The following is a 16,277-nucleotide window of genomic DNA, read 5'->3' as shown; positions in this document are numbered from 1 at the left end:
ATACTTGAGCACTTCCACCCCAAATCAACTCAGGTCCAGGTTTATTTCACCACCCCAGGAGAGGCAGCACCAGATTAAATCTGGATTTATATGCAGTCACTTGAGAGATAGCAAGGACCTAGCACATAGTTATCTCCATTATGCATAGAAGGAAAAGAAAGAGTTTTGTAAAACCAGTATGCTAGACTTCTAACTGTAAACATTCTAGATTTCAAGAAAATTAAAGAAACAATGTAACTGCAGGGAAATGTCACAAATTAAAATCACAAATTACTGATGCTTTTATGTATGATATTACTGAATGTATTTGTACCACAGCATTAAAAATGGTCATATACAAGTTATTCAGTGATTTGTTTTTAATATGACAAGTTTACAACAAGGTGATTGGTGACAGCCAGCATGGCTTCACTAAGGGGAAATCCTGCCTGACCAATTTGGCGGCCTTCTATGATGGGGCTACGGAACTGATGGGCAGGGGGAGAGCAGCTGACATCACCTACCTGGACTTGTGCAAAGCGTTCAACACTATCCCACATGACATCCTTGTCTCTAAATTGGAGAGACATCAATTTGATGGGTGGACCACTCGGTGGATAAAGAACTGGCTGGATGGCTGCACACAAAGAGTTGTGGTCCATGGCTCAATGTCCGGCTGGAGACCGGTAACGAGTGGTGTCCCTCAGGGATCGGTGTTGGGACCCGTCCTGTTCAACATCTTTGTCGGTGACATGGACAGTGGGATTGAGTGCGCCCTCAGCAAGTTTGCCGATGACACCAAGCTGTGTGGTTCGGTTGATATACCAGAGGGAAGGGATGCCATCCAGAGGGACCTTGACACGCTTGTGAGGTGGGCTGATGCCAACCTGATGAAGTTTAACCATGACAAGTGCAAGGTCCTACACCTGGGTCGGAGCAATCCCAGGCACAGCTACAGGTTGGGCAGAGAAGAGATTCAGAGCAGCCCTGCAGAGAAGAACTTGGGGGTGTTGGTCGATGAGAGAATGAACATGAGCCAGCTTCAGTGTGTGCTCGCAGCCCAGAAAGCCAACCGTATCCTGGGCTGCATCAAAAGGAGCGTGACCAGCAGGTCGAAAGAGATGATCCTGCCCCTCTACTCTACAGTTCTGGTGTTCTCAACAAAATAAGGACATGGAACTGTTGGAACAAGTCCAGAGGAGGGCCACGAGGATGATCAGGGGACTGGAGCACCTCCCGTATGAAGACAGGCTGAGAAAGTTGGGGCTGTTCAGCCTGGAGAAGGCTGTGTGGAGACCCCATAGCAGCCTTCCAGTATCTGAAGGGGCCTGTAAAGATGCTGGGGAGGGACTCTTCATTAGGGACTGTAGTGATAGGACAAGTGGTAACGGGTTAAAACTTAAACAGGGGAAGTTCAGGTTAAGTATAAGGAAGAAGTTCTTTACTGTAAGGTTGGTGAGGCACTGGAATGGGTTGCCCAGGAAAGTTGTGAATGCTCCATCCCTGGTGGTGTTCAAGGCCAGGTTGGACAGAGCCTTGGGTGGCATGGTTTAGTGGGAGGTGTCCCTGCCCATGGCAAGGGGGTTCGAACTAGATGACTTTAAGGTCCTTTCCAACCCTAACTATCCTGTGATTCTATACCTAGGTTCTCAAATAATAATAATACCCTGCTGTGGAAAATTACATTATGTACAAGTGGAAAAGCGAGTACTGTAAGATGTGATCTGGTTGCTGTGTCACACCTGCAACTACTGCAAAGCTAACGAAGGACATTTCTGACTCACAACGTGCCTGTATAATATCACCTTCGATGATTTGTATAAGGAGTTTCCTAGATTATATACACATGAAAATCAAGAAGTCTCACAATGCTCACTTAAAAACAAACCCAAGGAACCCAAAAACAAAAACCCCAACTACCAAACAGTACATATGCTGTATTTAAGATAAATAAGTCCTAAACCACAGACTGTAGAATTAACTCCAACATCTATTTTATCACACAAAATAAACACGTGATGTAGGATTACTACCCTTGAGTCAAAAACAGGAAGAGTGAATTCTATAACTGCTAAAACCGACATAAGAAGAGAGTAAGTTCCTGATACCTCTCTGTCTTAGCTGTATGCAGGAGTAATAATAAGCTAAGGGCACCAGAATGCAAGTTACAGAACAGCTACATTTAGTTTTCACTTGGCAGATGTCAATAATATCACTACTCTTTCTTGGAAACCTAGTACTGCGGCAAGTATTTGAGGACTTAACTACAAGCTGAGCATAACAGGAAAAACCTGTAAATGAATCTGTTGATACTTTTCAAACCTCGGATTATGGGAGTTCTTCTTTACTTCGAATCTGGAGTAGAGCGGGTTCTGTACTGTCAGCTTGTGGAACACGCTGCCCTCTGGCGGCAATATTCAAGTTAAATTTAGCGTTTAGAAACACAAATTGGGCAGTCATTATTTCTAGAAGCTTTCTTACAATTAAATGAGGAATACTTAAAGGTTAAATATCTTACAAATTCTCAAGCATTAGCCTCACCTCTGAGGTCATCCAACAGCTAGAATTTCCTGTGCCGTCCTGATTTCCTATCTTGCCTTTAAGCAGTGAAATACAACAGATTAGCATTAAAAAATGCATTTGGAAGCAGTAATAATATGGACCACAAACGGATTTACCTCTAGAACATTCACCATCCCAGTGTACAAGAGACGCTGAACAGCCGCTTGGTAGAGTGAGATCCCAAAGCGCTGAGCAGCTGTTTTATGCCCAGTAAAACAATACTTTTTACAACTAAATGATCCATCACAAAGCAGTCTAGGACACTACAGGGGATACAGAAGGGTTAATTTTCAAGCAGTAGGAAGGTTCTATATAATCAACCTACACCCCAAAAAGCACCCCAACCCATTTGTAGACTTACTTTTGAAAGTTAACAGTCACAAAACAAAATTGACAGCAATTTTATATGTACCTTTCGTGCTCTTCTATAAAGTATGAGACCCTTGATTAACCGAGGCTTTTTATTCTGATTATACTCTGGGATGCTCTCAAGAACCCTGGCAGAGGCTGTGTTCCTTACTGCACAGATGGGGCATGGTTCAAGGGTTTGCCACAAGGAGGTAAGAGCTGTGAATCTTCACTGGAGCCAGGTGTCCTGTCCCTTCTCTCACCCATAGCTGAACTGACATGAGCTTCACCTCTTTTCTCATGGAAGAAACTGGCTGAAGTGCAGCTTCACACAGCTGAAAAGTCACAGAACTTTGATTTTGAGGAACTTGAAGGAATACTGGCTTTGATACAAATTAAGATAAACCTTTTTTTCCCCCCTAGACTCATGAACTAGAAATCCTGCTCTCTTGCGAGTTCTAGTCAGATTACATCTTGTGTGTCACTTTACCTTTCCATGAAAACTACTAACAATTAGTTGTGTTTAGGGAGAATGTGGAGGGGAAAAAAAACCTGCTTCTAAAAACCAGTTCAAATTTAGCAGCTGTTAAGAATCACGTCTTTCCATGAGATTTTCATTTTTATCCTTATTAGAGTCCATCTTCTTTTCCTTGTCTGTGAATGAGCAGTACTGCTATTGAAGCTACAGGGGTTTTGAATATTCATTATCCTTTTAAGCAAAATTATGAAAAAAGTCGCCTGAAGAGAAAATTAAGTTACAGCTGAAATAAAACCATTGAGCAACCATCCAGCTACATGTAGCAGAAGTGGTCCATTGCTCAGTCAAAACCTCTATTCAGATTTAATCCTAAATAATTAATCCATTATTGCATTCTATTTATGTGCAGACAACTTGGAAGAACGCAGACCATACTCTTAAAGATGAAAGCTTGGCATAGGGCTATATAATCCCCTCCATATGGGAAACAACTTACTAAAACCAATTCCCACACCAGGAAACAGCGATACATTAGTACAGCCCAAGTGAGATCTGCTTCTGAACAGTGATGTCGTCTAGCACTGGTTTGACCAGTATCCAAAAAGCAATTTTGCTTAAGGTTGATTACATTCACAATTGCTGAAAGTAGCAGTCTGGAGTGCAAGAAGAATGCACAAAGTTCTTCCAGTTTCCTGAATACAGGCAGGTATCTTTACTTCCTGAGAACCAGTGCATATAAGTGGATTCAAACAAATGATACTCCAGGGACACAAAGGTAAGTACTGTGTGCTGTAGGAAACTGTATGGTCACCTGAGTGGATTCTGCTCTGCCTCTACAGTTAAGACACTGCTCAAGCAGAAAGCACTTAACAAGCTCTGAACTGCACATTTCAGATAAGACTACAATTAACAGCCATATAATGTTGTTGAACTACCAATGAAAAACCAAATGTGATAAAATTGCTAATGCCTCTTGCAAATAATAGAAAAAAGTTCTCTGCAGTTTTAATGCAAGGTCAGAAAGTAACTGATGTTATGATTAAAACAAGCGCAAACACACCCAGGGTTTAGACCTCAGACTTAAGCATATACAAGTGGAAAGCCTGCTGATAGGCACCAGTGTTTCCTTAGAAAAAAACCCCAAACATAAGTGACATTGAATTCTGCAAACAGTACTTCAGAGTGCACATCCCCCATCCACAAGTCAAGAAAGTAGAACAGATATAACCACCAAGAGTCTAAAACTTAGCACTAGATTTCTTTCATCATTAATTAAAAACAAGTTCAATGTTTCAGGTCAAATTTAACTATGCATTCTACTGGGAGAAAGCCAACAGCCATGCTAACAGCATAGTAAATTACTGAACACTCCAAAACACAGGCAAGATTTTAAACAGAGTTCTAAGGACAGAAATGCACTAGTGATATAGCTTAGAAATCACTGAGGAAATAAACCACAAAAATTCAGTTATGTTTTGACAGCTGGCTATCTTGATGGCTTTATAGAGAAGCTAAAAGGAAATCAACAACAAAAAAACCCTGTTTAAATAAGATACTGCTGATGAGACTAGTATAACCGGCTTTGCACTGATCAAATTATAACCCTGTGCTTAGCCTTCCCCCCAGTAGTCCTCCTATCCTCCCAACATATCAGAAACTTCTCTCACCCAATCCCATTCTGTAACAAACACGATGATTTAACTCTGTGGCCACACTGAATTCTTAGGAGCCTCCACAAGCTACTACAAAGGAAGGGCCTATATCTATTTCCTGCTCCCAACTATCAATTACCTATTGTACAAACAGGGTATAAACATCCCCTAACAGCCTCACACAAGATAAACAGCTAACAGGATATTCCCCCTGCTAAACATTTCTATCAAAGACATAGGTTACAAGACATAATCCTGAAGAACACAATGAATATTTTTAAACTGTCTTAAGATCCAAGCACTGAACAGGTCAGTGTACTACTACAGACTGGCTAAGGCATTACACAGTGGTGGAAACTGGGTTTAAACAAGGGAAACAGCTTGAATAACATTACTGACAGAAGATTATTTGTTCATATAAACAGGTAAAGAATCCACCGTTAACTTGCAGACATCTACAACAACCATTTGTGATGCAAGGTGAGAAAAAGTTGGATCAGAAACAATGTCAAACTGATCAAACAAAGTCTAGAGGCTTGTCTTGTCACTCTTGTCAGAGAAACATCCATTTTCAACTAGAGACAAAAAAACATTCATTAGGGGAAAAAGTCTTCTCTGGCCATTTAACTGTTTCTAATACAACACAGGAGACACATGCTCCCAAGTTTCAGCATTACATCTGCATCCACAAGCAAGACTTTTATGGCTATCTGCTTGTGCTTTACGATGCAGATCTGTTTGCTTAGGTAGTGCCACAAGTCTGTTCTGACATGCTGTGCCTCCTGAATTCCCCAGTGGCAAGCATTCAGGGTACAGGAGCCACACAGTTACTAGCACTGTTACAGCAGGGCCAAACATTAAGTCTGGATGTAGAGTGCGTATAGTCAGTATTAAGAAATGCATGCCAGACCTTGAACTGGATGCTGCAGAAACACTCCTGTGGTAAGCAGCCTAAGCTTCCCAAGGTAATAGGACAATCTTGACAGTACACAAGGCAATGCCCCTACCAAAGCAGCCTTTCAGAAAACGTGGAATGTTGTTAGATAACCCACTAACTGTGTGGGACTGAGAACAATATAGTAACCTATACAGCAACAGTGTCTCAAGAATAATTGAAATGGGTAAAAAGCACTCGCTATTGGTTTTTTACACCTATAGGGCAGAAGCTGGAGAAGTGTTGAAACTTACTAATGTTGATCAAAAGATATGTAAGAATTAATGTATCTTCTATAAACTCCAAAGACTTGAAAAATGTGTGAGCAGAAAAAGAGGACTGCTGTCACCCTGCATTTTTACAGAGCAGAGGCATTTAATTCAGAATACTTCCGAATGATTTTTTCCCCCAGAAAAAATTACCTCCGAAGATTTTTAGAAGCAGCCATCCAAAAAAAGATGTGTTTACCTCATTTTCCACTCTAAAAACATGTATTTAAGCATTTTTGTTAAAATAAATAACTAACTAAATTTCTGGTGACTGGTGTTACCTGCAGCCATGTATGTTTACGACATACACTGCTTTCATGTACTGAGCTATGTTACAGAGGACTACAGGATTCAAGCAATTTGAGAAAGGGTGTCTGTGAACAATCCAAGATGATTTATTTCTAGACCCTTAACGGTCTAGATTCTTTTGCCATGAGTACTTTTTCCTCTCAGATTCAGAAAGTAAAGTTTGAAAACCAGCTCTATAACGAGATACCCCCCTCCCCCATAAGATAACATTTGTAGACACAGGGCCACAGATTTCTTCTGCTTAAAATTTAATTTTAGCTGAATTACCTCAAGTTTTGTTCTGCCTGTTTAGTTTCTATATTCTCAGGCAGTCACAAAATTGCCAATTTCTTCCCAGTTCTGAAGTACTGAAGCCTTGTTAGTTTTACCTGTTTTGCATACTTCTTGTTCTTTCCTCAAATGCTGCCCATTCCACGATTTGTTTTCTCATTCCCTTCTATCTTTTTGATACTGAACAGTCCAGAACCAGCATTAAAATAATAATGGTCTCTTCTGTCCACAAAATTACGTTTTCCACCTACCATGTCTACTATTTCTCCTCACTTATTTTTACTGGCTCAAAGATTAAGATTTTACTCCTTCAGCTGTAACTATTCTAAATCATGCCACCTCTTCTAGTGTTGACTGAGCATATCATTCAAGAAATGCATTTGATTGTCACTAACAACAATTACATCCTAAAGCTTTTCCATCAGAATTAGATAGTACACATATGCAATAACTCACTTGTATCATCATAAGGAGAGGATCCTATTTGAACTTTTTTGACAAAGAAAGTCATGCTCATTTTCCTCCTGATAATCAGATTTGCATTAGGCCCTAAACAACTCATTCACTAGCAGGTATTTTTTTGACACAGAGAGGTGCTAATGTTACTATCAGGTAGTAACAAGCCAGAGTAAAGTCAATGAAAGTTATTTGTAACTCTTAACTACAGCTTAAAAATAAAATATCTAAGTATTTCAAAAGTAGAAGGCTTTAGCATTAGAAGAATACCCCATCGGTTACCCACCATTTTGCATTTAGGACAATTCTGGATACAACTAGGGGCAAATTATGAAATATAACAAGCTGAACAGTATCATGCTATTACAAAAAAGAGTAGTAAGTGGGGATGTATGAATTGAATATGGCCTGGAAAGACATGTGAAACAATCTTTCTGCTTTACATAGCACTAACCTCTCAGCTGGAGCTCTCTGTCCACCACTGCACTGCGTTTGGCTAGGATGGAGTTAGTTTTCTTTACAGCAGCCTGCCATAGTGCTGTGTTTTGGAACCGTAAGTAAACCAGCATCGATAACACACCAATGTTTTAGCTACTGCTGAGCAGTGCGTACAGAGTGTCAAGGTCTTCTGTTTCTTACTCTGCCTTTCCCAGTGATTAGGCTTAGGGTAGGCCAAATCTGGTGGGTGGGGCATCCACAGTCAGGATACCTGATCAGAATTGGTCTAAGGGACATTTCATATTATGTGACATGCTCAACAATAAAAAAAATAGTTGTCTTTCCAAAGTAGCTCTCTTTCAGAGACTGTCTGGGAATCAATCTGCTTGTGGGAAGCTATGGCTGCCTTTCGATCACTCTTCTCCCACTTTTTTCCTTTGTTTATTAAACTCTTCATCTCAACCCTAAGTTTTCACTCACTTTGGCTCTTCTAGTTCTTTCCCCCATCCTACTGAACATGGGGAATGAGAAAGCAACTGGATGGGCACTTAGTTGCTGGCTGAGGTCAACCCATGGCAACCACCCTTCAAGAAAGGTGTGAAGTAAATAAATGTGAGATATGTAAGAACTCACATGTGTCCAGAAATATGAACTATAAAGTAAAACTTTGAAACACTTAAGTTTTTTAAAGTAGCAAAGACTGAAAAACTTATTCAAATACAGACTACAGCAATCAAGACAACGACCTCTTCAGCAGCTCTGTAGAGGACAGAAAAAGAAAATGAGTGCATGAACTGCAGAAGATTCATGCTAGGTAGTGGAAGAGAAAGCTGACAACAATACAAATACCAAAGCACTGCAGTAGATTGCTCTGAAGATCTTGTGAAATATTAGAGATCTTTAGAACAGGTTAGACTGACATCTGCCAAGCATACCAATAGTTTGGCTTGCTTTGGACTAGCAAATCTATTTTAGTCTAGATTTCAGGGCAGATGGAGGCACCCATTTCTCTGATCAAGTATTTTAAACACCCCTCCCCAAATACATTAATTACTAGAGTCTCAACAACAAAATTAGTGCAATCAGGTACAATGTAGACAGTGTTCTTCTCATAATATGAATTAAAGCATAGTTAATTCAAGTTAAGGAATCCAAAAAGGTACTGTATATGGACAAATAAAGTACAATTCAAAACAACGGTTTTACTAAAATGGCAGTGTTTAGCAAAGTTACCTCCTCTACGTTGGAAGCAGTTTTGGCAGATGTCTCCATGAAGATAAGTCCATGCTCTCGTGCAAATGCTTCACCTTCTTCTTTCTTGACTTCTCGTCTGGATTCTAAATCACTAAGGTGGAAAAAAATGTTACTTGCATGGTCTAACCTGCCCACATAAATATTATTGTTCAGAGACATGCTTATAAGCCAAGAGCACCCATTAGAACTTACATACATATTCAAGCCCTTACATAAAGTACAATTACTGTAAGCCTTGCACTTACAATATATGAAATAGCCACAGATATCTCACTTGCTTCAGCTATAAATCCTAGCTGACACAGATCTTAAAAATGACTTGATGAAATGGCTTTGAACAGGATGTGTGTATATTTATCTAGCTATTCCCCGAATGCTAACTGTAGACATTGTCATTTTAAGTAAATATCGCTCTTTTCTAGTATAATGTTATCTACCAATCCACACTAGAAAGCTGAACTGATAAAGGAGTTTTATAAATAATTTGTTAATGATGTTAAAAATAATTTTCTATTCAGTAACAAAACTTCATCCAGTCAATTTCTGTTCTAATAAAAAGACTTAAAAGGAAAACTAAGGTTTGTTTGAACTACAGTAGCTGTTCTCTCCCAACAAGCTAGCATTTCGGTTTTGAAACTCCAAGCCTGGCCCTCAAACAGCAGAAAAACTTGAAGTTACACAATTTCTTGTTTCCTGCTTAGATTAAAGTAAAATAAACCCCTTCTTGGACTGGACAAGTAAAGACAAATCTGCTTCTGTAAGTCATATAGACATCTAAGTATTTCACTTTTACTTTTTAAAGCTTCTTTAGAAACAAGGAGTACACAGTTTGTCCTTCTTTGTAAGTATATTACATCTTGAGCAACAACAATGCTACATTTATACATAAATAAATAAAACATATATATTAAAATAAAGTTTCATTTAAGCTGCGCATGTAAAAGTATCTTCTCAGGTACATATTTTTAAACTAAACAGCCTGAAAATACAGAGATTTAATTTGCAGCCAGAACACCAGATAGAAGTATCATACTTGGCTTCAGTGCTGCCATCCTTGTATTATACATGTATTAAAAATCAGCGATACTCACTGTGGCATCTGTTTTGCAGCAAAGCAGGTTTTAGTTACTTTTACAACTACATGCTAGCTCAGATAAGTTACAGAGTCAAGACAATTCAACACATCATTTAAACATGGAACATTTGAAGATAAAGATACAAGAAATGTCTTCTCAAAACAATTTTAAAGTTGAAGTTCATTATATGCAAGTGTTCCAAGTATCTCAGCGTCAAGCTTAAGATAACAAGGCGTTCATTCTCATGTCCCTGAAGTAGCTATCTGACATTGTATTTTGAACTTGAGAAATGTCTTATTTGCTACTACCATGCTACACTCAAATATATCTTATTAAAAACCCAGATTCACTACAGTGTTATCTCCATTGGTAAAAGAGAAATAAACAACACTTTCAACTTGAAATAGTGCAGCTGCATTGAAAATTGCAGTGATAACCCAGTCAAAACTCACTACTGATATCTAAATATATTCTTACGGAGCTTTAACTGCTTCTACTAACCACAGATGTCTTCCTCTCTCCATTCCAGTAATTCGAACATTTGGTCTTACTAGATCAATATAGCTATGTTTTGTTCTGGAAAGAAGATTAAGTACAGTATTTGTCATGTTCTAACACTAGTTTTTGTAATGTTTTCAAAGAACAGCTATTATAGTTCAGATTAAGTTTTAAACACATTTCAAATCCAGCAATGAATCAATACTGCAAAAAGTGTAAAATGCACTTCTGGGACTCGTAAGAACAAAATTTATTCCTTTAAAAATATTATGCTAATACACATTTTCTTCCTTCCATCCATCTCTAGTAGTATGCCCTACCATAAGAACTGCTGTAACACACTTTCAGGATAATGCAATATAACTGAAGGTGTTTTCTTCCCATCCTTCTGTTTAAGGCTTGAAAATAATCGCCTTTAAAATGCTTCTTAAAGAAGTTTTACTTCATGTGGCACCTTAATCTGTAACTTAAAATACATGATTTAAGCATATTTATTGTTTGAGTAAATGCTAGTTGTAACCAGGAATTACTGAGCTAGCTGCAAGTAGCATATTGTAACTGAAAAATCATGTGATATAGTTAGTCTGCATGAGCAGAATGCAAGATAAAAGTTTAGTTTAACAGCTAAGAATAATGAAGAACAGTTACAGATATCAACTGTGTAAGTATGCAAACTTACGTAATACTTATCTCAAGTAAACAGTATACTTTAGTGTTTCAGTGCTGTATTTTACTCACATAAGCATGAAATCAGTTGGTCAGGAACATCACAGGCTTACCAAAGCTTCATTTAATGAAAGAAATTACATTTCTATATTAATTCATGAAGACTGTGCTTAACACATTCCTCAATTTAAAAGAATGCCATTAGCAGTTTTCCAGATTATGTATACAAATGTGGACATGCTTCGCAATTACTTAACGCTTAAGATGTTTTTCAGGAGGAGATACAGAGTGGGGGCAGAGGAAGGAAAACAGAAGAGAGAAAGGGTGAAGAAGAAAATAAGAGGTGAACAGGTCAGAGTAGCAAAACCAGACTCTCTTTATCATGAGGCTGTTTCTCAGTAATATCCAAGAAATGATCTGGCTATTCATTACAATTTAAGGGACCTGCATAACCACCATTATTTTAACTGGCATCTTTACCTTCAAGAATTGCTGAGGCATGTGGACAAGTTAAGGTCAATGAGGTAAAGGCCCATAACTAATGAGTTTTTAAATTATGAGATGATGGTTTCGGTATTTGGAAAAATCCTACATTGTGAAAAAAGAAAAACAAAATCTAGAAATGATGCTACAATTCACTGGATGGAGAATTAGAAAAAGAACTACAGATAAGCTTATGTATTCACTAATGTACTTTTATAAAGAACTTCAATACAGATCAAATTCTCAGCTTCAATAGGGAGCCATTTGAGAACTTTGGACAGTATAGCCAAGAAGACCAAGTAAATAGTCGTTTACAAACTGGGTAACACACTTCCAAAACTTCTAGTTGTATTTTCATCACCCAGTGTCTAAAGAGCCAGGAAGTGGTGAAAAAGTATTCTCTGCCACCAACCCTAGCTAAAATACATAAAAAATGAAACAGGCTTAGAATTTGAAGTGAATCCTGTAGTACGGGCTGCTTTTCTTTTTAATGACACTTTCTCTGCTGTGATTCTTAACCAAAACGTAAAGCACTTTATAAAGATCTGAAATTAGGAGTCATATTCTAGTTATAAGGGAGAGATCCAGGTGCTTGTAAGTGGTGATTCCAAAGGGGATTAAAAAAAAAAAAAAAAAAAAAGGGGGAAAAATAATTCCTATATTCCATGACTTCATGCATTCACAGTCAATCCTTTTAAATGGAATTACTTCTAAAAAAGGTACTCAGAACATAAGGTAGTTGATCCACATGTGCTGCACATTGTATCAGTCTAATTAGAAAAGGAAAAGTTTTAGATTCATCTTAGAACTCTCCAGTGATTGAAAGTAATTTAAAGTTAACATTCTGCCTACAAATAAGAAAACACAAAAGCTGAAATCTAGAAGTCATAAATCTTTACCACGTACAAAATCGTAACTGGTTAAATTTTACCTTTTATTTCCAATAAGCATTATAACCATGTTGGAATTGGAATGCTGACGAGCATCTTCTAACCAAGTTGTCAAGTGGTTGAAAGTGTCCCTCCTAAGTATGGAAGAGAATGAAAATTAATAGCAGTATTTCAGGAAATCTCTTTCCTTTCTGTTAGTCAGCTTCTCTACTTGAGTAATCAACTCATTTATTAGTAAACATGCTCCAGGATAAAAGCTAGTAATCTCCTTGTGATAGGGAGAATAGGCGACCAAAAATTAGTAAGCAAAGGAGCATTAATGAACTCTGCCTAAAAAGTAATTGAAAACATGTTTGCTACAAAGAGTAAAGAGGATTCTTTTAACTATAAGAATCTCTAATTTCATATACATATAAAATCTGCTGAACTGAAAAGTCCTGAACAGCTTCAAACAATACCAATAACAGTACAAATAATCACTCAAATAGTAAAATTTCTCTACTGAACACAGAAAATGGTTGACAATTTCCTGTGAGTTTATAAACTGAATAATGAATTTAGCAACAAAGTCTTTTAAGGTAAGGTACACAAGTGTGACATATTACAGATTTTACAGAATGTATACACTAAATATTAAATCACATGCTTGTAAAGCATGTTTAAGATTTCACTTAAAAAATGTAAAGAGTAAAAAATGAGTAAAACATCTATTTATGAAGCAAAGATTCATTTGGCAATGAGACTGAAGATGCCCAAAGGGATCTACACACCCTAATAGGATTTTGGAGCCTGAACATTTTCATAAGCCAGGCACAGTACTCAGTTTTGCAGAGAAGTTGTACAGAGACTTTATTCACTATAGCAGGAAAATCTTTTGTCCCTTCTTAAACAGCTACTATCAAAAGAAACCACACTAAGACCTATATTTTCCAAACCTCATAAACACAGCAATGGTAAAAGTTTCATGGTAGTTTTATGTAACCAAACTTTGATGTTTTACTATTTCACTCCTTTGCAGAATGGCACCTCAGTAAAATGTCTGCTAGAATTAGAGAAAACTTACAGTTCATGGTAATAAAAACACTAGAAAGGAATTAAATATTTTAAGCTCTTTCTTAATACAGGTAATCCAGAAGTTCATGGTCCGATAGTTTATCAAAAATAATTTGTTTCATTCTTCCTGAGAATTAAGGTATACTTTTTTCCAAGCACTATACAGAGAAAATTGGAAGTGTATAGGTTACATAAACTGTATCTTGATTCTGAGCACTAAAGGGAAGTTGGCAATAAGTTAGATTACAAGTATCTATACAAAAAAACAAAACTAAATTAGATATTTAACACTGCAATATACAACAGCACATTCTACACAGACATACAATTTTAATCCAGTTATACCTCCTCGGTATTCTCACCTTGTGATGTCATACACTAGTAAAGCCCCTGCTGCCCCTCTGTAGTATGACCTTGTAATGGAGCGGAAGGACTCCTGTCCTGCCTGTAGAAAACAAAGGTTTATTATTTCATATCTCATTTATTTATGCCAAAACCTGCAAACTCAGAATAACAGAATCACACAATTTTACTTGAGAGAACAGGGACAAAGAAGGGTATGGAGGGGAAACCAGGGAAGGAACAAAGTCTCTAACGCTGGCAAGAGAAGGCACATAAGAAGACACCAACTAGAGCACGGTACTGCTTAAAAAAAAAAAAAAAAAAATCGGAACAAGACCTCTAAACCTTTTTTGGCAATTCCTGACAACCCAATTTACTGAATGGCTTCACAATACATGAATCATTATTAGAGCACAGAATGGACTCCTAGCAACTAAGCTCTGAAGACAAATTTGAAAGGAAGCAAATAACCCAGAGCTTCACATTTGAATTCAATAACCCGCTCCCTGGGGCAGCTGTTGACACTGGAATAAATAAAGCCCATTGTAAATAAATGATGAATGACATCTTTACGCCCACCATCTGCTGGTGTAAAGGTTGTTGGAAGGCCAAGGATGCAGATTTTATCCATTATATCATAAACTGCAGCCAGCTTTCAACAGTCTTCAGATGGAATTCTTTCAGTAATCATTTTATTATGAAAAAACAGAAAATGGTTCTGAATTCAATTTCACACAATTGTGCAACACAGTTAATCAATTTCCTCTGTACTTGATAAATAATGCTTGTCAAAACAGCTGCAGGATGCAAGAGTCATCTTCATATGTACTGGTGAAAAACTTCAGAGATCCTACATAAATTAGATAGTTTCCACAGAAAAGTATTCTGGAAGAGACTCAGCACTTAAAAGAACATGTTCAAAAGAACACAGTGCTGGAAAATAAATATTTGTTATCGCAGACCTTGAGCCCCCATGCTCATGTTTGTGGGAAGTGCTATCTGGCACCTGACAGTTGTTAGAAGAAACATTTACTTTAGTATTTAATAATAGAAGCTTTAGCATAATTCAAAGATAACACAGAACACAATTAAGAACTACTAATATTAATGCTGAAAAAAGTCTGTATGCAGAGCAACAGGAAACTACCCTGATTTAAAGTCATGAAAAGCAAGAACAAAATATTTATCAAACACAAGCTACCCTTCAGCCCTACCTACAAAATTAGTGTACAGAGAACCTTCTCTTCTCACAGTTACTGCACTTTTCTCAATATAAGGTCTGCTTGAATTTAAAGAGAACTTGATCTATGCTGTCACTGAACAGGAACAGTGACACAACAAGTTGAGACATGCTCAGTCTTCAGAAAGCACCCTTATCTTACAGAATAACCAGTTACTTCAGTTCAAGAAAACACTTTAACTTAGCCATTCCAGTGGAAAAGCTTACAAAAGATATATTTAATAGTTTTCACATAATTAGAATACACTAGCATATGTACTTGGCCAAGAGTACACAAGTGCATCTTTATGTGAACTATGGGAACAGAATACAGACAACCTGTTAGAATCATAGAATCAGAGTGGTCTGGGTTGGAAGGGACCTTCAAAAGTCATCTAGTCCAACCCCCTGCAATGAGCACAGACATCTTCAACTCGATCAGGTTGCCCAGAACCACATCCAGTCTGGCCTTGAACGTCTTCAGGGATAGCGCATCCACCACCCCTCTGGGCAACCTGTGCCAGTGTTTTTCCACCCTCATTGTACAGAATGTTTTCCTCACATCCAGCCTGAATCTCCTCTCTTTTAGTTTAAAACCATTACACCTCGTCCCATCGCAACAGGCCCTGCTAAAAAAAAAACAACCCTCTATCTTTCCTACAGGCCACTATATAGAATATAGAATGCACAAAGGAATAGTAAAGATCCAAGTTTTTAGTGCAATACTTTGTTCCCTACCCAGAAGATCCACTAAGCTCTACAACTTTTTGGTGTGATTAGCTTAAGCGCATGGTGGATGTATAAAACTTTTTCTTCTCAAGTGGACAACAGACAAGTTATTGATACCATTCTATTCCATGTATTACCAAATAAAATCATATATGATGTGGACTTAGCCTACCACACTAAGATTGCCTGGTTCACCTTCGTAAATTGCACCCTGACACATGAAACTGTTCTTCTCCCTGTGTAAATTAATCATTGTCAACTAAGACTTCAGAGGTTCTAGCAGATCTCATGAGAATATAAGAATTGTGAGGTCTCACAAGAATCACTTAAAGTGTAAGAGACTGATCTGAAGTCAGACTCCACTGTCCATTG

General features: G+C 37.8%; 1 protein-coding gene across 3 annotated transcripts in view; it reads right to left on the bottom strand.

Annotated features, from left to right (window-relative positions):
• The window catches only part of RAB2A (RAB2A, member RAS oncogene family), a 45,971-nt gene that overhangs the window by 7,489 nt on the left and 22,205 nt on the right, over nt 1-16,277 (bottom strand). For 2 of the 3 annotated variants that reach the window (XM_080611286.1, XM_080611287.1), the window contains 3 exons: nt 13,978-14,060; nt 12,604-12,696; nt 8,929-9,040 (listed from right to left, as the gene is read on the bottom strand). In XM_080611286.1, coding sequence (XP_080467412.1) covers nt 8,929-9,040; nt 12,604-12,696; nt 13,978-14,060 — 288 coding nt within the window. Of the gene's footprint in view, nt 1-503; nt 3,225-8,928; nt 9,041-12,603; nt 12,697-13,977; nt 14,061-16,277 lie in introns of all 3 variants that reach the window. The other variant, XR_013956287.1, reaches the window with a different exon arrangement.

The sequence above is a fragment of the Psittacula echo genome (genome assembly GCF_963264785.1).
Source record: "Psittacula echo genome assembly, chromosome: 2".
Lineage (NCBI taxonomy): Eukaryota > Metazoa > Chordata > Aves > Psittaciformes > Psittacidae > Psittacula > Psittacula echo.
This window is presented reverse-complemented; position numbering and strand designations above follow the sequence as displayed.